The following is a 25,186-nucleotide window of genomic DNA, read 5'->3' on the forward strand; positions in this document are numbered from 1 at the left end:
AGCTGATTGTTTTGGTGTCTATTTCCATATTGAAATAATATGCTTAGCTCTTTCTTCATTGATCCTTTCTCAGTTTGGGGCATAAGATGCTGATTTAGCTTCTTACCAACCCAGCCCTCACCCTCGGCCTTCCTCGCCCTCCTCCCAGGCTGGCGGATGTGATGGTGTTTGGCTCATTGCATCGTCGTGAGAGTGTAAATGCTTTGCACAGCAGACCTTCCCATTTCACCTTCTGTTCCCTGGAGTTAACAAACACTTATCTTCTATTTGTGTGAGGTTTTTGTTTTGGGGGTAGTTTTCTATGTTCTTGTTGGTAATTCAACCCTAACTCTTCTATCGGCATCTAAATCTTCTCTCAGCACATGCAGGTGTCTTGGGTATTTCATCAGTTTGATCTTCTCAGGAACCTCTCCCGAGCCTCAGCCCTGTTCCCCTCTGCACTGGCTGCCCCTGCACCTGCTGGAAGGGGCTGTCCTGGATCTCCCTTGGTGGTCTTCTGGGGGTTTCCTTCATCTCCCTCCCATGTTGGATTCCTTGCTTGCTGTCCGTGTCTCTCAGATTACCCCCTTGTTTTGGTGGGACACATCCTCTAAAAGCTTCCTAAATTGCCACAGGGGAGAGAAATTTTTTGAGGCCTCAAATGTCTGAAACTTTATTCTGCCCTCTCACATGATGAATAGTGTGGTTGTGTGTAGATGTGTGTAGAATTCTTAGTCACAGATCAGTTGCGCTCAGAGTGGCGGAGGCAGTGCCCGTGGTAGCGAGGCATCTAGCACGGCTCCAGAGTTCCTTAGTGCCATCTGATGACCTTTTTTTTTTTTTTTGACGGAGTCTCGCTCTGTCGCCCGGGCTGGAGTGCAGTGGCATGGTCTCGACTCACTGCAAGCTCCACCTCCCGGATTGATGCCATTCTCCTGCCTCAGCCTCCCGAGTAGCTGGGACTACAGGCGTCCGCCACCACACCCGGCTAATTTTTTGTATTTTTAGTAGAGACGGGGTTTCACCCTGTTAGCCAGGATGGTCTCAATCTCCTGACTTCGTGATCCACCTGCCTCAGCCTCCCAAAGTGCTGGATTATAGGAATGAGCCACTGCGCCTGGCTGATGACTAACCTTTTTTAAGTGCTGTGGTTTTGGGTTTTGGTTTGGTTTTATCTCTGGAAACTTTTAAACTCAGTTATTTATTCCTTGTATTCTGAGATGTTTTGATGTATGCCTTGATATGGACATTTTTTCTTTAGATTTGCAGGGCACTTGGCCTTCAGTCTGGAAGCACATATTATAGAGGTCTAAGAAATTTATATCATTTCTTTCAGAATGTCCTCTTAACTCCATTCTTCATTCTTTTTCTCTGAAGCACGAGTTAATTGACACTCATTTGCTCTTAAAAGTTCCTTTTTACAGCATTCTGTTCTTGTTGCATGGATATACTATCATCTCTGAGGATAAGCTTTTGTTGAAGAGTTTTATCACTCCCTGCATTGTCTTTCTCTACCCAGAGTTCCTTTTTTAGTGTGTTAGGTCCCTCCCTGTCACACGCAAGGCTCTCCCCAAATGTCTGGTTGGATCATGTTTAAGATTGAAACATTAGGCCAAGCACGGTGGCTCATGCCAGTAATCCCAGTGCTTTGGGAGACTGAGGCAGGCAGATCGCCTGAGTTCAAGAGTTCGAGACCAGCCTGGCCAACATGGTGAAACTCTATCTCTACTAAAAATACAAATATTAGCCGGGCGTGGTGGCAGGCGCCTATAATCCCAGCTAGTCAGGAGGCTCAGGCAGGAGAATTTCTTGAACCCGGGAAGCGGAGGTTGCGGTGAGCCGAGATTGCACCATTGCCCTCCAGCCTGAGCAACAAGAGCGAGACTTCATCTCAAAAAAAAAAAAAAAAAAGATTGAAGCATTAAAGGCTGACTGGAAGTGCTGAGTGAATGGGTAAATTGTTAAAGAATGGGTGTCTCTTGGGCCATAGGCAGCCACAGGTGTCACCTTCTGTAGGTTTTTTCTCTGGGCACCATTTAATTTCTCTGGAAAAGGCCCCTTCAGTCCCTTGGTGGAGGGATGTAAGCCTGGCTGCTGAGGTACAGGGCTGTGGGGTGGGGCTGGGCTTCTCATGTGGCAGAGCGCAGACTCACCAGGCAGCCCTGTTGCAGGCAGGCCTCGCCGTGCCTTCCCTGTTGGTACCCACGGGACTGTGCGTGCGGCGTCTGTGGCCCTGCACCTGGAAGTGGGCATCAATTTCTCTGCATGAAGGGCCAGCAGGAGTGAGGAAGGAGTGGTGCCTCACTTCTGGGATGGAGGTGGGGATCTGGGACATCTAACTGCTACGTACTTGGACTTTCAATAAAATGAAAACTGCTCTGAATGCTGCCCTTGCCTCGTTCCGCCTCCATAGCACCTGTGGTTCACTTGCTGAGCCTTTCCTGGGTGTCGTGGCCATTTATGGAGGTTGGCATTCCCCTCGCTCAGCTATGGCATTTGGTGCGGCCCTGCAGCTTCCTGTCCCTGTAGCATGGGGCTTTTCATGGGCAGCATCAGCATGCCACAGTGGGTTAGACAGGCGAGGGACTGGCTGGGAGGAGGCCTGTGCGAGAAAGAAGGGGGAGCGGCCAGAGGAGGCAGCGAGTGCTAGCTGAACGCGGTGCAGTCCTGGCCCCTCAGAGGGCCGGTCCAGACTGTGGTGCAGCTCTGAGGGCCTCCAGTGTCACACAGGAACAGGCCTGCCTCAGCACCCCTGCCCGGTCGGCCCCTGGCTGATGGCTCTGTGGGAGGTATGCCCTGGCAGGGACAGAGGGTGGGTGCAGACACCGCACTGGGCCATCTGTCACTCTCACTCCTGTGGCGGGAGACCAAGGAGTGCATTTCCGTGGCCCTCACAGTCCACCCTGGCCCTCTCAGCTCTACTTCTCCACATAAGTTGGGAATGGCTTTCCTGTGGCGCCCATGGTTCTCTCTTCCTCAGGGGAAATCTGGAAGACAGAGGATAGTGGGACACCCTGTAGTCCCCGTCACTGTGGTCTCTCTGCTGGCCCTTTCCCTGCCCTTTCCTATTACTCATACCCTCAGCTCTCACATCGGCAGGCCTCTGTGGCTTGCCTGGCATGTGTCCCAGGCCTTCGTTCCTGAGCCGTCTGTGTCTGGTGGCTCTCAGTGGGCCACAGGGTCCCAGGCCACCCAGTGGCCATCTCCCCAGTCCTCAATGTGTGGCTGGAGCAGAGGCCCTTGGCAGTTGGAGTAACCCCCACACGAGTTCCTTGGCCTGTGAGTAAGAGTCATCACAATGGGAAGGCCAAATGGAAACCTGAAACTGCCCCCAAGAGAGTAAATCAAAAATAAGATGACACCCTGCAGGGCTCGGGGTGGGTGGAGGAGATGAGTGCCACCATGGGAGCCTCAGGGGAGCGGGGACAGTGGTCTCTTACATCCCAGTCTAACTCACTAGTCCAGCCCTCGAAGAAACTGCGTGGATTCTGGAGAATGACTCTAGACAGCCACAGGCTTACGGCACTGGCAGTCCTGGCTGCAGCTGCTGTGCAGGTTGAGGTGCAGTTGCTGGAGCAGATTAACAAGGCTTCAGGTCCGGCATGTTGATTGGGCAAATGCATCCTCCACACTGATTAGAAGAGAGGCCCAGACAGCACCCACACTGCTGCAGGCTGGACAGCAATGTTCTCTCACAGCTTTGCTCTAAGCCTTCACTAACGTTCCCACCCTCCCATAACACGGCCGGAAGAGACGTGGCCCAGGCTTCGCTTATGACCTGACCCGTGACCCCACGAACCCCGCAAGTGGAGGAGCCATGATAGCATTTGGGGTCTTCGGGTTTCAGTGTCTACTTAGAGCTGTGTCCGTTCATCCTCAAGAGTGCCTGGCTATTCTCCTTACCCAGTGGACGGCCACAGGTACCCGTGGGGAAGGACCAGACGGCGGGCACCTGTCACGATGTGCTCCTTCCTGGGACACCTCTCAAGCAGTGGGTCTGGATCCCAGAGTTGAGCGGGCAGTGGGGGAGGTCAGCACCTGCCCCACTCGCGCTGCGGGTGCTGTGGGTGCCCTCACTGCTGCCCACAGGGTAGCGTTGGGTTCCAGGCTCTTTGGGAGCCAAGCCCCGATCCAGGCGTCACTTGGATCTGTACTCGGCATTTGTCTTCTTTGTTCCGAGTGATTTTCAAGACTCGAAGGGGCACAACTGTCTCTCCTCTGCTGTCTTGAAATTGAAGTGAGGCGTTGGGAAGCTGCCTCAGGTTGTTGTATTTCGGGGCCGACTAGAGAGGGTCGCAGGGTGCTGGGAGAGCACCTCCTTAGCCACCTCCCCACTGGCCACACAGAGCACCCACGCAAGCTTGGGATTTTATCACCACAGTCTTCCAGCAGATGGCAGTAAAGTGTGCTTTTCCTGCTAAATTAGGATGTGATGACAGTTTTTTGACAGATGGCAGTGTCTTCAGATGAGCGTGTTTCTGGCGCACTGAGGTTCACAGAGCTGGCAGGCAGCCTGTGGAGTTGGTTCCACTGCTGCGTCTGTCCTTGGTAGAACCAGGCTGTCCTTGTCATCCTTGCTCCTGCGGCTGTGCTGTTAGTTCTGGGTGGGCTGGGCTTCCGGGCCTGCTGGCTGGTGAAGTGTGTGCATTTCACACCTCAGAAATCAGCCTCCTGGAGAGAAAGTGCCCACTGCACACCCTCCGTGGCCTGAGGAGGTGCCTCTTTCTGCTTCTCCCGCCAGCACCGAGTCTGCTTGCTTTCCATCGCTGCCACGTGATAGACTAAAAATGGGCATTCATTTTGGGTTTTTTGAGAAGATTTTTGTGAGATTGAGCGTTATTTTATCTGTTAGTAATTTGTGTTCTAAAATGCCTATTCTTGCCGTATTCTTTGATTTTAAAAAAGGAAACAAGAAGCGAATTGGTTCATTTGGTCTTAGCTCCGTGACCGGGTCCTCACAGCGGAGAGTCCCTGGTTGAATGTGGGCTGCTTCTCCCCTGCTTTCTTCGTGCAGGGAGGCAGCCCGACTTCTTTCTCTCAGGCCTTTCTGGGAACTGGGGGTGCCTGCACAGTACTCTAAGATGGAATGGAGGGGCTGGGGGCCTCTTTTTGGGGCCAGGTAGAGATTGTGACTGCATTTTTAAACATTATATATTTATCATTTAAATTTTACAGAATCTAGGAAGCCTAGAAATAGACCATTTAGCAGCATCGCAGTGTAATTGTAACTGTTGTAAATGTGGAAATGGCTTCCTGCTTGCCCTGATAACAGAGGCACACCTGCAACCCCCTTGCGGCCCATCAGTTGGGATGTCTTACATTCAGGTGCTAGGCAGTGTTATTGAACCTGCAACTCCCCAGGTAAAGTATCCTCACACCTTACCCCGTGTCAGTGGCTTGGCAGTTTGACATTGCAGGTACACTACTCTTGTGAAAAGAATGGGTGTGGGTTGTTTACAAGTCACAGTTTCTAGAATGAGTTTGCAGGCCGAAGTCCCCAGGCAAAAGTCAAATTCCTAAGGCCTGAGGAAGGGGCTAGGGTGGAGGATCAGCAGGAAGAAGGTCCCTTAGTTATGAGGGAAAAGGTTGCAGAAGTTGTGTTAAGGCTTTGCAAGTCGGGTGGAATATGGTGCATGTCTCCATTCAGCAGACACTTCCCAAGTGTCTGCTCACGCCAGGCGTGCTTCTGAGTGCTGAGAGCTCACACAGAGTCAGCACTGGGGAGGGGAAGAGAGGTGGCAACCAGAACATGAGCAGGTGAGTTTTTGTGCCACGTACAGATGGAGACAGCAGCACCAGTGCTGGTGGGTCTTTGTGGCGGAGGTGAGATGACTGGAGGTGGATGATCATGGAATTGCTCTTCCAAGGAGAGAAAGAGCCATGGGAAGATTTCAGGGTCAGATGGTTCTAGACCTGTGCTGTCCAGTATGGCAGCCACTAACCCCAAGAGGCTGTAGAGCACTCAGGATGTGGCCATGCTGCAGCTGTAAAATACATACTGGACTTCAAAGGCTCAGTACTAAAAAGAGAATGTAAAATATCTCAGTATTTTTCTTATGTTGATTACATTTTGAAATGATAATATTATGGATATATTGGGTTAAATAAAATATACTGTATGATGAAAATTAATTTCACCGATTTCTGTTCATGCTGTTGAACATGGCTAGTAGAAAATGTAATTATACACATCGTTCGCATTATATGAAACAGCACTTCCCTGGACTGATGGAGAGCATGAGGACCTTAGCAAGAGAGAGTCAGAGTATTGGGGAACTCAAGTCCAGGCGTGGAGAGCGGGAGGGGGGCGTGTGTGCTGAACGTGTAGATGCATGGATGGAGGGTAGATAGGACAGCCTGAGGGCCTGCGAGACCACAGAAAGGGCAAATGAGGGCCATGAAGGTTTCCACTGGGGGTAAGGGGCACCATCTGACGGCTTTAGGCTGATTTGTTTTAGTTTCAATTTGAGAGTAAGATTTTCCAAAATTGTTCCCAAATCTCAGAGTTTAGTTCACTCCCTACACTCTCACACTGGCTTCACAACCCTTACGGATGTGAAATAGTTTGTTTAGCATGCTTCATTCATTTTACTAATTTAAGCCATTTCTTTCCTAGGATTTGAAGCCTAGCAACATTGTTGTGAAATCAGACTGCACCCTGAAGATCCTTGACTTTGGCCTGGCCCGGACAGCATGCACTAACTTCATGATGACCCCTTACGTGGTGACACGGTACTACCGGGCGCCCGAAGTCATCCTGGGTATGGGCTACAAAGAGAACGGTGAGTATAGCCGGGGCTGGAAGAGGCTGGGATGTTTAGAAATTGCTCTAGTGGTAGTCTCGAGTTTTTTCTCTTTCCTTTGAACCATATGATATATACTGTGGGGACTGTTACACATAGAATATAGCATGATCCAGAGATAATAAATAATTAATTGTGTTTTTCCATTGGTTAAAATCATTCTCTTTTAAAAATTCACTTTTAAAGTTATTTTTGAACTTTTTAATCAGAGTTAACCTATCTATAGCCAAGTGTGCAGATCCTGAGTGTGCAGCTCAGCTGATGTGAGCACACCCACAGCACCAGCAGCTCTGGCCTCCCCATGGCCCCTCCTCCTCGCAGCCCATGAGGCTGGCCAATCTCCTGATCTCCAGTACCATGGATCAGCTTTATCTGTTGGTCTGCATATTGTTTTTTTGAATTTGATATAAATGGAATAATACATGTTCTCATGTAAAATTGGTGTCTTTTTACATCAAAGCTTATTCTAGGAATATCAGAGCTCTTCGAAACTTGGCTTTTAGCAAATTTGTTGAAAATAACGAAATCACGCTTACTTATTTTTAAAAAGACTGAAAGTTTGCCCGGGTCATCTGAAATGAGTTTGGCTACAGGTTCATCTTGCTGTGTTGTAGCTTGTGTTCCCGCCCTGAGAGGCACAGCTTCATGTGCTTCCTGTGGAAGGGAGAGAAAACTTGATCCCCTGTTCACTTCTCCCCTCGGCCCGCCAGCAGGGCACTTAGAGGCCTCTGCTGTCTGTCTGAGGCCCCACAGATGAGGGTGGGCACCGTGGAAGTCTGGGCCCCTCTACCAGGGCCTCACCTGCAGTCCTGCAAGCCAGCCAACCTGTGCCGCCAGTTCCCCCACTGAGTGCTGCTGCCTGTCTGACGGGGCAGTCTAGAAAATGATCGCTCAGGAGGTGTGGTGTCGACAATGCACAAAGGCTCCCGTTGGCAAGCTAGTGATGTTTACTGGGTTTGTCTCTGGGAGGGGGTTTGGAGAAAAGAGATGGGGGACTCTGGCTGGTTTTTAATCCCCTGGTGTTTGGTAGTGGACATCTGGTCTGTCGGGTGCATCATGGCAGAAATGGTCCTCCATAAAGTCCTGTTCCCGGGAAGAGACTGTATCCTTCACGGGGGACCTGGCACTTGGCCATGGAGGCTGGGGGTGGGCATGTGACCCTGAAAAGCTTTGTGTTCACAGGCACTTCTTGTTTCTGGTTTTTTGTTTGTTTGTTTTAAGCTATAAAGTATTGGACTCTTTGGCACTAAAACCCCAGATTGCTACAAACTGAAGGCTAAAATAGAGGTCAGCAATCATTCATATTGTGTAAAATGTCACCCTTAGCTAGCAATTTATTTTTCCATATTTGTGTGTTTAGTGCACTGTTAGAATTCCTTTTCCTCACTTTTGTTTTGTTCATGGCACTTCATAATTTTATCATTTCATTTTATTTTCAGTTGATATCTGGTCAGTGGGTTGCATCATGGGAGAGCTGGTGAAAGGTTGTGTGATATTCCAAGGCACTGACCGTATCCTTCCCCGCGACCTTGGCCCCGCCATGCTTTCTATAATGCCTCAGGCAGCATGACCACCTGCTTACACGAGCGCTCACGAGGACAAAGTCGTAAAATCCACTCCAGACTGTGTTCTAAGGGGGGCTTTACTGTATTTGTTATTTAGTGTCACAAACCAAGTGGTTCAGTTTTATTCTTTATTTTTAACTTGACTACCTGTGATGATTTTGAGACTTAAGTTAAACCACTTATATTAGCTCTTAATTTTACCAAAAATAGCTGGACATATAGAAGAAATTATTTACTCTTTGATAAGTATATTCTGATATTTAAATGAAAATACTGTATTATTTAGTTTATTCCATTAATTTAACTAGGAAAGATGCTATCTAAATTTAATAGGCTAGTGTGCTTCTGTGCTTTAATTAAGTACTATTTTGTTAGTTACTGGTATGCATTGAAATATTTTCCCCCAAAGTAAGAACTGAAGCACATTACAAAAGACCTAAGTGAAAGAGATTAAAATGAAAATTTTGTGAGGAACAATATGTTAAACTTTCTTGTTTGTTACTGTGCTGACATTTTGTAGAATTTTTTTTTTTTAAATCTGTCTAGTGGGTTATTTTGTGACACACTGGGGAAGTCAAAATAAATGTAAAATGAAAGAGAGAAACTCATACTGTAGTCAGTAAGTCACGTTAGAGATACAGCAGAAAGAATAACTACTCTAATTGTTACAGTAGCCTTCTTTCCTCATTTGCCATTCTTCCATCCTCAGTATTTTTTACCCTAACATGGTTCTTCACATCTTCCCTTTTTCATTTGTGTTTTAACCACTTAGTTTTTCATTAGTCTTTGACTTTGTTTTCGTTATGAAAGTTTAAATTGGTCTCTGTCCTTGGGCAGATTGATGGTTGCTTTTAAGGGAATCAAGCTCTATAGTCAGTGTTTTGTATGTATCTTAGGAAAATAATTTCAGATTTTAATAATTTTATCAAAGTTGTCTCCTTATAAATTCTTCACGCTGCAAACTTGAAAATATTTTTATTCCTCTCATTTTATTTACCTTTCTTTACATTTTCTATATCATAGATTATATAATATGTCAAGTTAGATATTTTATTTGTTCTACTAAATTTTCTAGCAGTTTCCATAGCCTCACCTCAGATTCACTTGTTTCAACCTATAAATAAGGACGTCTTTATTTTGCAAGTAAACTTAATTAAAAAGGGAAAAGTTGAAAAATTAAAAGACTAATAATTTAGAAATATCTACTTAATGTTCAGTTTGTCTCAATTCTTACTCATTTTGTGCCATTCCTTGTTTTATTACAAAATGTTTTCTTCAAAAATTACAAAAGTGAAAAATGTGAGTACTTTTTGGTGCATTTTAGTAAGTAAAATTAAAATTCCTGCTATACATATGAACATTAATGTCAGCAATTAATGGTGTTATATATAAGGTTACCTAATGTTATTCCCAAAAGCCACACAGAGTTTAACATCATTTTCTAAAGAAAATTTTGCCAACTCTTTCAAATATTAGATTGAAATTGGGGAGATAGAAAAAAGTTGCAGAAATCAGACTGAGGGTCTCAGAGATTGGCTTTAATTTGTGACCTGGGGTAGAAAAGGAACTCCTGTCCCTGCGGTGGCCTATGAGAAAGAGGAAGCTTCAGCCAGGCCACCTCGGGCCCCAGCTCAGACTCCTCCCCTTGGCAGCCACCATCCTTGAGAAATGTAGGGCCTCTCTGAGCCTTGGTTTCCCCTTCTGTAAAATAGGAGACCTGTAGTCTGCCTGCAGCTTCACGAGAGTTAGACAACAGGGTCCACTGGGCTTGTCGGAATTATTGTTCCCTTTCCCCCGTCCCTCTCATCTGTCCCCTGTCCCTCCCATCTGTGGGATGCTGGGGTGGAGGCCTCCCGGGGAATCTGTGGGTCTTCTCTCACAACTGGTTTAATTTCTAGTCCTTTGTCATTAACCCAGCAGATATTTCTCTCACCTGCCCATTTCTGGGTGCCTAGTCTGACTTAGATGCAAAGAGCCTCCTCCCAGCTGCTGAATTGAGGGTGGATCGTCAAGGGCAGGGCAGAGCAGGAGACCAGAGCAGAGGCTGCCATCATGCAGAGGCTGCCATCATCCAGAGGAGAGGTGGAGGCCCCCAGCAGGCTGGTAGGGGTGTGGCCAGGGAGATGGGCTTGTACTCTGCTTTGAAGCTGGAGCCTTCAAGGAGCCTTGCTAGGGTTTGGAGATGTCTGTTAGACAGTGGAATTCAGGGGCAAGGTCTGGGATAGAGAGATCAAAGTGGGTGTTATCCATCTGTCCGTAGCCTTGAAGCCTAGGACTGGTAGCAAACACTTGCAGGAGAGGAACAGACCAGGACCCAGGACTTAGCCCCCTCGAGGTGGAGGGACAAAGGGAATAGGGAAGGAAATGGAGAAGGCACTCCAGTGACCCCTCCTCCTAGAGCACGGTGACTGAGGGAGGCTCATTCACATGAGGAGATGAGGACGGAGGATTGGCCGCTGGGCCTTGTGATGGCTGCTGGCAGCCATGATGGGCACAGCATTTATGGAGTGGAGGGAAGAAAGCCTGATGGGAGTATGTCTGGAGAAAATGAGAGGCTGGGAATTAGAGACACAAGTGTAGACAGCTCTTTTTTTTTTTTTTCCTTTGAGACAGAGTCTCACTCCATTGCCCAGGCTGGAGTGCAGTGGTGCGATCTCGGCTCGCTGCAACCTCTACCTCCTGGGTTCAAGCCATTCTCTGCCTCAGCCTCCCGAGTAGCTGGGATTACAGGCGCCCACCACCACGCCCGGCTAATTTTTGTATTTTTAGTAGGGCCAGGGTTTCACCATCTTGGCCAGGCTGGTCTTGAACTCCTGACCTTGTGATCCACCTGCCTTGGCCTCCCAAAGTGCTGGGTTTACAGGTGTGAGCCACCGCGCCCAACCGACAGCTCTTTATAGTATAGAAGTTTTGCTGCAAATAGGAATAAGAAATAAAGTGATAGGTAGTGGGGGCCAAAAGAAAGCAGCTACTGTGTTAACATAGGAGAAAACACTGTCATTTACCAACGTGATGGAATGTATTGGTAGAGTGCAAAATGTTGATGATGTTGGAGAAGGAAGAGTTGAGGGAGCTCGTCCTTGAGTCAGCACGACGGTTAGGGTCTAGAGCTGAGCAGGCTTAGTGTAGCCGGGAGCCCAGATGGTTGCTTTGTGGCAAATGGCACACAGATGCTGGGCGGGTGCATCCTGGGGAGTCTGTATCCTGGGGAGTCTGTGGGAGTGAGCGTGCAGAAGAGGTATCAAAAGTATAAGGTGCGCTGGGCGCGGTGGCTCACACCTGTAATCCCGGCACTTTGGGAGGCCAAGGCAGGCAGATCACTTGAGGCCAGGAGTTCGAGACCAGCCTGGCCAACATGGCGAAACCCCATCTCTACTAAAAATACAAAAATTAGCCGACCGTGATGGCAGGTGCCTGTAGTCCCAGCTACTTGGGAGGCTGAGGCACGAGAATTACCTGAACCTTGGAGGTGGAGGTTGCAGTGAGCCGAGAGCATGCCTCTGCACTCCAGCCTGGGCGACAGAGCAAGACTTTATTTTTATATATATATATATATATATATATATGGCAGAAGGAAAAGGTGTGAGACAGTTTTCACATTTCGGCTAAATAGGTAAATAAAATGTGGGCATAATTCTGATTTGACAGTATGTATGAAACAGGAGTAGGAAGGAGAATTTGCTAGTGAACTGAGTGCCAGAAACCCATTTCCCGAGCAGGTCTTTTGGAAGTATAACATTTTGAAAGAACTGAGTTCGTGTACCGGTTCCCTAGGTTATTTCATGGTGATGTAAGTTCGTTTTTCTAAGACATGCCTCGTGAGCACTTTTTTAAGCTGCCGTTGATGCTATTTTTTTTTCGCTTGCATTGTCTTGTATAATTGAGTACAGTTTCAGTGTCACTTTCCCACATGTAATCCTAATTATTCCAAGCCTAGCAAGCACCCTGTGGAATAGGCAAAGCTGGTAATGTCTGCATTGAACAAATAAGGAAACAGACCCCAAGGAAGCCTGACTTTCCTGACACACTGAGTGTTTAATGCAGAGTTGAGTCTGAAACCCAGGTCACGCACTTTGAAAGGAAATAAAATGCATTACGTAGGTATCGCAGTGATGGTTGGGAAGAGTCAATTCCAAGTAAAACAGAGCATTATTTGAAAGCTGTCGCTGGGCTCAGTCTAAGCCCAGTTGGTTGGTTCCCGGCTGTAAACTGAGGACGTCAGATAGGTCTCTCCACAGGTCCCTCGAGATCCTCTGTTCTTTAGAGAGCTGCGAATGAATCTCAGGTAGCATTAGTGTGAAAACTGATTTCAATTTGCTTACGTAATGTTTATCTAATTTCATGTTTAATCATTTTTGCCATAGGTATTCTTAGTTACAAGGTAAACTTTATTTTGAACTAGAGTGGGAAGGTGTGTAGACTTCATTGTGTTGATTTAATAAACTGTGATCCTAGTTTATGAAAATGCAGAGTGTAAGAGTTTTAAAAAATAGTGTAACTTGGAAACCCAAACCTTATTCGAATATTATTTCAAAATTCTGCTGCTGATCCAGTGGGGTGGCCTAGTTGATAGGTTTAAATATTACTCAAGTGATGCTGCTGCATGTACTATGAATACAAGGCATTTCAGTTGTATTTTCCTCAAGAGACTCCTTAGATATTGATCAGTGGAATAAAGTTATTGAGCAGCTTGGAACACCATCAGCAGAGTTCATGAAGAAACTTCAGCCAACTGTGAGGAATTATGTCGAAAACAGACCAAAGTATCCTGGAATCAAATTCGAAGAACTCTTTCCAGATTGGATATTCCCATCAGAATCTGAGCGAGACAAAATAAAAAGTAAGATATCCTTTTTTTCTTATACTTGTGTTTTGTAATTCTGGTGGTGCTTTCACTCTTTCATGTTTGTATTCTAAAAACCTGTGAGTTTGGGAGAGAGAGTCATTTTAGGCCTGAAGTCTGAGGTATGAAGGCACTGAGGAGAGAAAGCTGAAAGGTCCAGAAGCTTTATCCTCTATAAGATGGCTTAATTGAAGCCTTTGGCCAAAATAAAAATAATCAAATCAGTCTGAAAGAATCTTATGTTACAGTTACAGCAACTGGAATTCAAAAAGTTTTCAGGTAAAAAGAACACTTGAATGCAGATTCTAGAGTCAGAAGCCATGTGATAGTCGTTCGATGAAAAAGGTCCTCCCCACGTTCTCCTGCACCGTTTACCACAGTATGATTGCTTAAGGAAAAAGAAAAGATTCGATTCTGTCCACATGAAGGTAAACTGTGCCTTAATCAGAAAAGCCCCAGTCTTTGCTTATTCAGGTTGTGAACTTTAATTGCCAAAACCTAGGTGAGCCTTATATTTAACTAAGTTATTGAACTTGTTTTTTTTTTTCCTAAATACCAATCTGTAGATTTAAAAAAAAAAAAAAAAAAAAAAAAAGTGTAAGTTGCCAGCACTGTATACAGCTAGGCCAGCCAGAAGCATCTGTGAGTGTTTTATCCTGTGGGAATGTGAGATTGTTGTGTGGTTTAAAAAGTCTGTTCGAATTTCATTTTTTTCATTTTGATGTGACTCAGAGAAAAATACTCCCCTGTGCCTCATGCCCACACTCTGGGCAGTGCCACCCGCAGCTCGGCAATTGCCGCCTTCCTTGCTGTGGTTTCCCAGCCTTGGGCCCTGCCCAGACATTGGTCTGAGGCTGCCTGCTGCTCTTCCCCACCACCCTGGGGGCCCAGGTTTCTCTTCCCTTTGCAGATCCAGAGACGTAAAACTACATTTGGAAACCTGGTTTGTCATGAAAGTGGACATTTGACTTTTTCTTAAAAATGTTGGGGTTATGGCTGGGCGCGGTGGCTCACGCCTGTAATCCCAGCACTTTGGGAGGCTGATAGGTGGATCATGAGGTCAAGAGATCGAGACCATCCTGCTTAACACAGTGAAACCCTGTCTCTACTAAAAAAATACAAAAAATTAGCTGGGCATGGTGGCAGACACCTGTAGTCCCAGCTACTTGGGAGGTTGAGGTAGGAGAATGGCGTGAACCCGGGAGGCGGAGCTTGCAGTGAGCCGAGATTGCGTCACTGCACTCCAGCCTGGGCGACAGAGCAAGACTCTATCTCCAAAAAATATATATATATATTTGGGTTATATTCATCTTGAACCTATCAAACATTTCTCAAAAGTAATATACCTTTGTTCTATCTGTGCTGTCATATTTAGTTCTTTATTGTATGATTCTGTTTGTTTCATATTAACAGCATTAATTTAATATTTGTTGTCACCCTAGCAAGTCAAGCCAGAGATCTATTATCAAAAATGTTAGTGATTGATCCTGACAAGCGGATCTCTGTAGACGAAGCTCTGCGTCACCCATACATCACTGTTTGGTATGACCCCGCCGAAGCAGAAGCCGTGAGTATCTGTTTTGAAAAGATGTATATAGAGAGACCAGGCTTATACTTCCTTGGATCTTGTCTGTCCGTCCAGAGTGGCTACGTATGGGTAGCAAGTTCTCCATCTGGGGGCTCCCAGTTACAGAAAGGCCAAGTGTTGTCTGAGACCTGGGTCACTTGCTCTTTTGCTGCTGGAGCCCCAGCTCAGAGGACCTCGGGAATGAACTTCCGCTTTGGTGCCATCAGTCTCCATTTTGCAAATGCTGCTGTGAGCGCATCATTTATTAAGCATCTGTTCTGTGCCATTGGCTTTGGTTACAGCCTCTTGTTTAGGCCACTCAACCAGAGAGGCTGAGCAACTTGCTGAAAAATCACACGCCTGTTTATCCTTCCCTAGAGGCATTGTGCCTCCTGGTTCCCCCGCTGGAGGAGCTCCTCTCTGAGTTTGGCGCTCACGTGCGTGTTTCTGTATCAGCCCTGGTGTGAGTGAACTTTAGCTGTGAGGAAATCACTGCGTAGTGGCAGGTTTCCTTCATGCCATGAGTGAAATACATGTTTATGTCATGCCTGTGGTTTTGCCATCAGTTTAAACGTTGTTTCATACAAAAAGAATCCAATTTATAAGCAGACTTTTGCAACAGTCCATTTATGAGTTGGACATTGGATTTGGGAGTTCTCCCATGAAGAAAATGTAAAATTTGTTCTAAGAAACAACGGTACCTTCCAGAGCTGCCGGCACAGTGCCTTGTCCATAATGGGTCTCTGGGAAACAGCCTGTGATGATGAGTTTCTAATGACATCTGGGCAGAGGTCTGTGTTTTGAGGTCAGGTGATTATTAAGAGGAACATAATAACTCTTCTTTGGTTAATTTTCTCATAATTATTTTGATTCTAAAGCTGATATATCACATGACAAATCTTTATTAAACCATGTGTTGAATTAAACTAAATCCATATCATAAATAGACTGCAAGTCTTCCAAGCGATTTTACCTTTTTTAGTGTCTCATTTTTTTTTGAGGCATTACTGTTGACTTTACATATGATTTAATTTTTAGCCACCACCTCAAATTTATGATGCCCAGTTGGAAGAAAGAGAACATGCAATTGAAGAATGGAAAGGTAAAGATGGAGCTTATTTTGATCCTTCCTTATGACATTTCTTCCACTCCTGTAAAGCAGAGGCTTCCCTTCAGGAAGGGGCAAGAAATCCTGCGACCCACTTAGCCTCTTTCTCCCCAGTTTCCAGTAGAAAATGAACTTGAAGAGAACAGAGTTAGGAACATTTATGAATTTCTTATCATTTGCTTCAAGAGGGAAAAATAATATTTTTTCGTGGCTTTTCACATATTGGTTTGTAAACTGAGCTTAGTAATTGTATCACACTTATATTGATAACATTGCAAATTGTCAGGTGATGCCAATTCACAGGCTGCATGTTACCTATAGAATTCCCAGTATATGCAGAAATGGGGAGCCAGGGCTGGGGAGGTCATGTGAACTTCTGCCTGTTTTTTTTAAGCCATCTAGTTGTACATGTGTTTTAAAATCTAGTTTGGGGGAAATTGCAGATTGAAAATATGCAAATAGGTATTATTACCACTATAAGATTAACCAAACAACCCACAGCAAACTATACCTGTAATGAAGAGGTTGAACTAACAATTTTTCATTAGGAAGCAGGATCAGTAGTAACTGAGAACCACAGTCAGAGTGAGTCAACCTACCTGTGTGTGCCTGTGCTCAGCAGCGCACGCACACAGCACGCTCACTGGCCTCACTCAATGCTTGCAACGTGCTGATGTTGGTTTATGAATACTGAAATTTTAGGAATCCCTAATCACTTACCTAGTAGGTAATTAGTTTTTCTTACAAATGAAAGTTGAGGAAAACCGAAGTTGAAACTAATAAAAGACTTAGGCCTGTGGATTCGTTTCTGGCCAGTGTGGAGGCCCCTAGCCCACATGTGGATGCCGGTTACCTTTGGAGAACCCCAAGTAACCACAGAGAGAAACATTTCAAATGGGTGTGAGAATATCCAATCCCTTACAGTGTTCTGTGGGAGCCACTGCACTTCATAAAGCCCCCTTATGGATCCAGAACCACCCTACATGTTTTGCTACCTTACTAGTTGCATTGAAAAAGATGTAATGTAGTCCAGGCATAGTGGCTCACACCTGTAATCCCAGGACTTTGGGAGGCCAAGGGGGGCAGATGGCTTGAGGCCAGGAATTCAAGACAAGCCTAGCCAACATAGCAAAACCACGTCTCTACAAAAACTACAAAAGTTAGCCAGGCATGGTGGTGAACACCTGTAATCCCAGCTACTTGGATGACTGAGGCATGAGAATCACTTGAATCCAGGAGGTGGAGATTGCAGTGAGCCAAGACCATGCCACTGTACTCCGGCCTGGATGACAGCATGAGACTGTCTCAAAAAAAAAAAAAAAAAAAAAGAAAAAAGATATAATGTATCAAAACATGAATATTTTGGTCCGGGTAGACTATATTACCGAATTGACTCTATCTTACAATTAAAAATAACAAATTGCAGTGCCTTTAGAGTGGTTCCAGTTGATTTGGAAGCAGAGTTTAGAGATACAGTGAAACTGTTTAGAAACTGATTAAGCATTTTAACTTGTATTTTTATTAAAGAGCTAATTTACAAAGAAGTCATGGATTGGGAAGAAAGAAGCAAGAATGGTGTTGTAAAAGATCAGCCTTCAGGTTAGTGATTGCTTTGATTGATTGTATGGTATTTTTCTTTCCCTATTCAACTTTTTTTTTTTGAGATGGAGTTTCGCTCTGTCGCCCAGGCTGGAGAGCAGTGGCGCGATCTCTGCTCACTGCAACCTCCGCCTCCTGGGTTCAAGCAATTCTCCTGCCTCAGCCTCCCAAGTAGCTGGGACTACAGGCACGCGCCACCATGCCCGGCTAATTTTTGTGTTTTTAGTAGAGACGGGGTTTCACCATATTGGCCAAGCCGGTCTCAATCTCCTGACCTCGTGATCCGCCCGCCACAGCCTCCCAAAGTGGTGGGATTATAGGCGTGAGCCACTGCACCTGGCCTCTTTCCCGATTCAACTTTTATAAATGGCAGCAACATGTGAAATGCCAGCCTGGCTAGCATCAGATTTAAAAACCACTGTATGAATAGCCACCCTTTCTGGCTTGTCATAGTGGTGGTGGTGGTGGATGACATTTTACTGATGTGCCAGGGACTGAACTTCGTTAGAAACATTTCTCTTTCATCTTTGCAATAACTGCTGTCACCTCCATTTACAGATGAAGAAATTGAATTTAAAGCCTTTTCAATGTTGATAACCCTTTGTACTGGTCCCACCCAAAATGCCAATCTAAGTAAAATGGAGTATGGTATTCTTTTGAGAAAATTGTTGATATCATTCTCCCATTTATCTGCTTGATCCTGATCTTCGTAGTGGCGGAAGCCTAATGACCAGGTAGTTGTATGATCGTGAGACTCTGACATGAGTCGTGTTCACTTACGTCTGAAGGATTCTTCCTGTTTACTAAATGAAACGCTCACGTTATATCTGTTGTCTCTCTCCCACTCCCACTGGGAAACATGCACACACGTGCGTGCGGATGTGCAGAGAGCACAGCTTACTTTTTATTCTTGAATTTTATGTTCAACATGACGTATGTGTCAAGCATCTAGAGATTATATAACTTCAGCAAGAACTTAAGTGCTTGTTAACTGAGCACACATTTATGACACAGACGTCGATCTCAAGAGAGTGCATGTTGTATTTTTATTCAAACCAGACTAAAATATGGATAGTAGGAAGTAGGACAGTTTCATTTGCTTTAAAAGATTAAAATGTCAGTTTTCTGGAGTTATAAAACAATCAAAAATACAAGGCCACTAATTTTTTTCCTTTTTCTAGTATATAGTCTTTATTTATTGCAAAAGATTTCTTTGAATATTGATGCTTTTTTTCTGTAGATTTAGTGTTTGTGTTATAAATTGTTACAATTCAAGTGTCTGGTGACACTTGAATCCTATTCAGGCTTAAGTTTTTGTGATACTGCATTTTCAGACAAATATAGCTGTTTCCTTTTGATGTCTGCTTGAAAGCAGCAGGTATTTTTTAAGTAGCTAACATGATTATACATGGCCACATATATGTTTGGCTACTGAGAAAAAAAGAAGAATCTTGCAAGGAAAGGCATAGGAATATGGGACTCTTGGCCCAAAGAAAGACTCAAGAAAAAGTTCAGGAAGTCCAGCTGACTGACTTCTTGTTTATACTCACAGTTAGGATTGGGAAACTGCAAAAGGACAGAGCCGAGAAATGGCCTGAAGGCTCACTGCCTGGATTTGCAGCAATGTCGTGCCTCAGATTTTATTATATTTGGTTTTCTTAGCACAGATGCAGCAGTAAGTAGCAACGCTACTCCTTCTCAGTCTTCATCTATCAATGACATTTCATCCATGTCCACTGAGCAGACGCTGGCCTCAGACACAGACAGCAGTCTTGATGCCTCGACGGGACCCCTTGAAGGCTGTCGATGATAAGTTAGAAATAGCAAACCTGTCATCATTGAAGGAACTCTCACCTCCATGGGCCTGAAATGCTTGGGAGTTGATGGAACCAAACAGAAAAACTCCATGTGCTGCATGTAAGAAACACAATGCCCTGCCCCTGCTCAGACCTGATAGGATTGCCTGCTTAGATGATAAAATGAGGCAGAATATGTCTGAAGAAAAAAAGTGCAAGCCACACTTCTAGAGATTTTGTTCAAGATCATTTCAGGTGAGCAGTTAGAGTAGGTGAATTTGTTTCAAGTTGTAATAGTGACAGTTTCTCATCATCTGTAACTGTTGAGATGTATGTGCATGTGACCACAAATGCTTGCTTGGACTTGCCCATCTAGCACTTTGGAAATCAGTATTTAAATGCCAAATAATCTTCCGGGTAGTGCTGCTTCTGAAGTTATCTCTTAATCCTTTTAAGTAATTTGGTGTCTGTCCAGAAAAAGTCAATTTATGTGTATTAATTGGCCATCATGATGTTATCATATCTTATTCCCTTTTATGCTATGATTTATTCTATCTTTTGTATTTCAGAAGACATATAATTAAATCTATTTAATAAATAAAAATATATAGCTTTTCTTAAATTTGTGATGTTTGGGGCTGAGAATTATCATGGCTAAAACCAAGACACTTATGTGGACGTCTTGTTTTCTTTAAACTGTCTTGTCTGGGAGGATTGTACATTCAGCTTTACTGCACGATACAATTTTAAGTTTTGCTTAGTGCTGCTTGAAATCCTAGCTACCTTATCTCTTCTCTTCTTGGTCTTCTAGACTTCTTATGAATTTAAAATGCTACCTAGAACTTCACCTTCTTTAAGGTGTGTAACACTCCATCTTAATTAAATATGATGGCAGATAGGTTCCTGCATCCATGGCCTAACGTTGGAGTAGAATTTTATAAAATGCTCACTAGAGATCACTGCAGTCATTTCCTAAGTGCTTCCTTTGCCAGAGACTGGCCTGGGTCCTTTACTTACCTTCCCTCATTCACTTTCCCTCGGCCAATACCACGTTCTTGATTTTCTTTCTTCACTGGAAGAAAGCAGATAAATTCCCCCTTGGTCTGTTTTCAAGGCCAGGCTGATTCAGATGCCTGTTGCTACTGTCGCTGTCCCTTGTTGGAGGCGTTCCTTTTCACAGGAATGTTCTGGGAAACTCTTCAGAGGACATGAAGGAAATGCCCTGAAGAGTCATGATTAACTATTGACTATTTTCTGATTTAAAACTGCTCACCTGAAATTGATACTTTTAGACTTTACCATCAGTAAATTATTCAGAATTCATTAAGATACTGAGTATGTTAAGTGTCACTGCAGAAATGGAGCTATGATGACCACATGCCTGTGCCCATGTTTTTTCCCTTGAGCTTATTTTGTTGCTGATTCATATCTTGTGTTCAATTATTTTGGAAGCTTTTCAGTCAACATTCTATAGAATGTGTTCTGAGGAGGAACTGTGATAAGAAAGTTTATTATAAATATTATCTAAAATATATGGCTCTCTCTGCACCAGTTATATCTTATTGGTTGGTCATATCACTGGAAACTGGAACCCTTGATTAGCAAAATTAATATTGAAATAAGAAATAGTTCTTTTATATTGTGTCATTTAGACACTTTCAAGTACAAAATGGTAATAATAACTTGGATTGAGGCGGAAACACCTATTTTATGGCTGTCTATCTAAACATCTTAAAATGGCCTTCTCTGTAACACACATTCTTTTAAAAGACTTCACTAAATCGATCTTTAAAAGGAAAAACAAAAGGGAGAGGTTGAAAATGCGCGAGCTGCCCTGCACTGTGTGATGCTCCCTCCCGGGGAGACGTGGACGGGGGAACGAGGCGCCCGCAGACGCCCTTCCATTCACGCGCTCCTCTGTGCATTCAGCGAGCCGCTTGCCACAGATGGAGCCCGTGACGGTGTGGAGGGTTTCCTGGAAAGGCCATCTTCCACCAGGTAGAGGCGAGCGTGCCTAGGACAGGCCACAGGGCTCCACAGAAATACCTCACCCCAGCTTCAGGGTTCTCTCTCCTGAGCCTAGATCTGCCAGGGTCTTGGTGCCACGCAAATGGTTTCAAACTGATCTCTATGGATAAATGCTGATGTTGGTTAAAGAACTGAAAAATGTGTTCAACTTTTTCATCTTTTCTATTTTATTTTTGTAATTTATATTGTACATAACCCAGGAAGTAACTATTTTGGACATGTATTTTTATAAACCAGGTAATTTATTATTATCCTGGAATTTAGACTAGGTTTGTTTCATTTGTTGACTTAGTTTTCAGCCAAGAAGGAAATGACTGTCTCCCCTATGTCCAGGTCTTAATTTCAAGTGCAGAGTCCAGAGAGCAGACAGAGTTCTCTGAGAGGAGGAGAGCAGTCTGGAAACCCTGGCTGTGTCAGCCACGGGCCTGGAGATGGGAGCAGGTGAGACGCAGAGCCCCAGTGCTGAGAGGAGGAAGCCCTCTTACAGGGCCCCCTTGCCCACCCCAAGTCCGTGTCGGAAACACTGAGCGGGTGCTGCTTCAACCCACATTTAACGCTGTGTAAGTCACGATAGCGACGTACGAGTCTGTCTGGTTGATGTCTAATGTGACTCCTCTGGTATTTCCTCCTGGTAATAAATACAAGTGTGACCTTTCAGATTGCATATCTCAAAAGTAACATTGCCTAATGTTTTATAATAAAATAGATTATGTGTGTTTTGGTTGGTGAAAATAATACAGACTACATTTTAAAAGATAAATGTATAGCATGTCCAATTTTTGTGTGTTTTTACATGACAATTAGATATTTCTCCATCACCATCTCTGATGACAGATTTAACATGAACACAGATAGATGATTAAGTCTCATGCTTTTGATCAATATTAGCGAGAGGTTTCATACTGAAAGGCAGAAACATTGCTGTTTGTTCTCTTATTGAAAATATTCTGCAAATTCCTAAATCTGTGTTTTTCAAAACTAATGGCAGTAAGTTTTGACTTCACCAGTATGCAGGTCCAATTCAGAGTATTGGTGTAATTGTTTTCTCATGAGGCGTGGCCAAGAGAATTCGCCAGTCAGCCTTAGTCATATCACTTCACATCATTCATGGTGCTTATGGCTTTGTGCATGGGATGAGCCAAGTTCATCTGACGTCTGTTTCTGAAGCACTTTAGGCTGTTCAGTACTTAATACCACAGGAGTAGAAGGACACTCAGTGGCTCACTTTCTTTTCTCTGCTTAAAGGACTAGAATCATTCCAGAGAGATGAGTACCAGTTGTGTATGTGTGTGTGTTTTTTAAGATGGAGTCTCGCACTGTTTCCCAGGCTGGAGTGCAGCGGCACTATCTTGGCTCACTGCGAGCTCCGTCTCCTGGGTTCACACCGTTCTCCTGCCTCAGCCTCCCAAGTAGCTGGGACTACAGGTGCCCGCCACCACGCCCACCTGATTTTTTGTGTTTTTTAGTAGAGACGTGGTTTCACTGTGTTAGCCAGGATGGTCTGAATCTTCTGACCTCGTGATCCGCCTGCCTCGGCCTCCCAAAGTGCTGGGATTACAGGCGTGAGCCACCGCGCCTGGCCCAGTTGTGTTTTTAAAGGTTTTGAGAGAAGGAAGATGTTTCTTGAGATACTGGGGTCTGGGTCTTGGTTCCATTTCTCTGTCCTATTCCCTCTTCCCTCTTTCACTGCAGACAGCACTGAAATGCTTTTTATTTATTAACTGAAGTAATACACATAGGTGGGTGGGCTTTTCAGGGAAGAGGGACAGTGCCCATATTTCAAAATAACTTTATAATTAGCTACTTGCGTTATCTTGAAGATTCTATGGCTACTTATGTGAATTTAAGCATAAGGTGGTTACCTTTGACAATAAGGCAGTTCTTTGATACTGTTTTAATCAGGAAAATTGGTAACAAAATCAGTAACAACAGTGACAGAGTGGTCAGTCACGTCTCCTTGCAGCTGAATGTAACCGTGATGGAAGAGAGATGCGCGTCTCAGCCCTTCGGAGCTGGTCAAAGGCTGAGTCCTCAAGGCCTGGAGACCGCACGCTCTTCCGCAGTTAGAATGCCCAAGGGTCACTATGAGCAAGAGTGTTTGCTCCTTCCATTCCCTTTCATGGTGTTTTAGAGTTGGAAGGGAAATCCAGAATCATTTTGTCTAACCCCCACCCTACCACAGTGAGGGGACCTTACGCCTGAGAAAGAGGGTGCCTGGGTGCCTCAGCACCAAGAAGGAGAGGTGGGTCTGCCCTGACCCCGTGGGTAGCACGCTCTTTCAAATCTCACTCTTCTCTTTTAGTCATAAACACTTTTGAGAATCTGCTGACATCTGTGACCTTCTCCCAAGAAAAATGCCATAAGCACAAAATTTTTGCCAAGCTTTCAGAGGAGCCCTGGACCCCAGTGGATACCATGTAAAGAGCCCCTTTCTTTTCTTTTCTTTTTTTTGAGACAGAATCTCACTCTGTCACCCAGGCTGGAGTGCAGTGGTGCGGTCTCGGTTCTCTGCAACCTCCGCCTCCCAGGTTTAAGCGATTCTGGTGCCCCAGCCTCCCAAGTAACTGGGATTACAGGCGTGCACCACCACACCTAGCTAATTTTTGTATTTTTAGTAGAGATGGGGTTTCACCATGTCAGCCAGGCGAGTCTCGAACTCCTGAGTTCCAGTGATCCACCTGCTCATCCTCTCAAAGTGCTGGGATTACAAGCATGAACCACTGCGCCCGGCCAAAAAGCCCCTTTCTAGACACAGCTCCTAGATGCTTTATGTTCTCGGGGGAGCAGAGCCTCAGGAGGGTTCAGCTGCCTTTTCTACCCTTGCTGGCCCTGACTCATTTGTACACAAATCTTGGGTGTACAGGGCATCGTCACTCAGCCCCAGCACTGGTTGGCATTCTTACTTGATGGCAGAAAGAAAAGACGAGGACTTTGTTCCAGTGAACGGGGTCATTTCCATCACTTCCTCCACGTGGAACTCGGGAACTAAATGGAAATGTACAAAGACACAGCTATCATTAAACACATCTCCTAATTGAAAAGGAGTAGTTCTGTGCTGAGCTTTGAAATAAAATCTTTCACTTAAAACCGTACATTCATTCTCCAAAAATATATTCTCTCCTGTTCCTTCAATCTCCCTGTGATTTCCTTATAACTTTTATAAATGTGCTTTGAAATTAATTTCATTCACACATTTTTAAGTATGAAGTTAACTTCATTTGCTCATCCAGAGTGGAATGCACAGAGGGGCTCTCTGGGTCACACCCATTCAAGTAGGCATCAGCCTGAAGAGTCCCTCACAGCTGGCCACCCAGCCCCTGTTCACATGAAGGGAATTCCTTTCCCACTGAATCCTTTGTAGTTTTAACTGCTAGAATGTTCTTTCTTAAATTGGACTGACACCTGGCTCCCGTAACTTCTGCCCATGGCTCCTAGACCTTTCCTCTGGGCAAGATAGAGCAAGTCTGCCCTGCTTTGAATAGCAGGCTGTGATATGTTAGTTGGAAAGGTAAGCTCCAAGTCTCCCCTTCTCTGTTAAACTCAAAAGTTCATCTAACCCTCTGTCCTATGAAAAGGCCCCACTACTGAGGAGGCCGAGGCAAGAGCATTGCTTGAGCCCAGGAGTTTGAGGCTGCAGTGAGCATCGATGAGACCACTATAACCTAGGCGACAGAGTGAGACCCCCTTCTCTAAAAATAAAAATCCCCCAGAGCCTCACCACCTTGGGGACCCACTTGTCAGCTGCACCCTTAAAATATAGGCCCAGAAGTGGACACAGTATTCGAGATACAGCCTGAGCAGGGCACCCTCTAAGGGCCCCCATTAATTAACACACTGTCGGGTGGTCTTAGCCTTGAGAGCCGTGTCACACTCTGGGTCTAGGTCCATCTCAGTTCCT

General features: G+C 44.9%; 1 protein-coding gene across 6 annotated transcripts in view; it reads left to right on the forward strand.

The window, feature by feature from the left end:
• Positions 1-22,048, forward strand: part of MAPK9 (mitogen-activated protein kinase 9) — a 58,186-nt gene extending 36,138 nt beyond the window's left edge. For 2 of the 6 annotated variants that reach the window (XM_030824206.1, XM_030824215.1), the window contains 7 exons: positions 6,596-6,761; positions 7,813-7,884; positions 13,005-13,187; positions 14,633-14,757; positions 15,796-15,859; positions 17,393-17,464; positions 19,132-22,048. In XM_030824206.1, coding sequence (XP_030680066.1) covers positions 6,596-6,761; positions 7,813-7,884; positions 13,005-13,187; positions 14,633-14,757; positions 15,796-15,859; positions 17,393-17,464; positions 19,132-19,274 — 825 coding nt within the window. In that variant the 3' untranslated portion in view covers positions 19,275-22,048. Of the gene's footprint in view, positions 1-6,595; positions 6,762-7,812; positions 7,885-8,221; positions 8,294-13,004; positions 13,188-14,632; positions 14,758-15,795; positions 15,860-17,392; positions 17,465-19,126 lie in introns of all 6 variants that reach the window. The other 4 variants (XM_030824211.1, XM_030824219.1, XM_030824225.1 and 1 more) reach the window with 3 other exon arrangements.
• Positions 22,049-25,186: the final 3,138 nt, after the last annotated feature.

Source organism: Nomascus leucogenys, chromosome 2 (genome assembly GCF_006542625.1).
Source record: "Nomascus leucogenys isolate Asia chromosome 2, Asia_NLE_v1, whole genome shotgun sequence".
NCBI lineage: Eukaryota > Metazoa > Chordata > Mammalia > Primates > Hylobatidae > Nomascus > Nomascus leucogenys.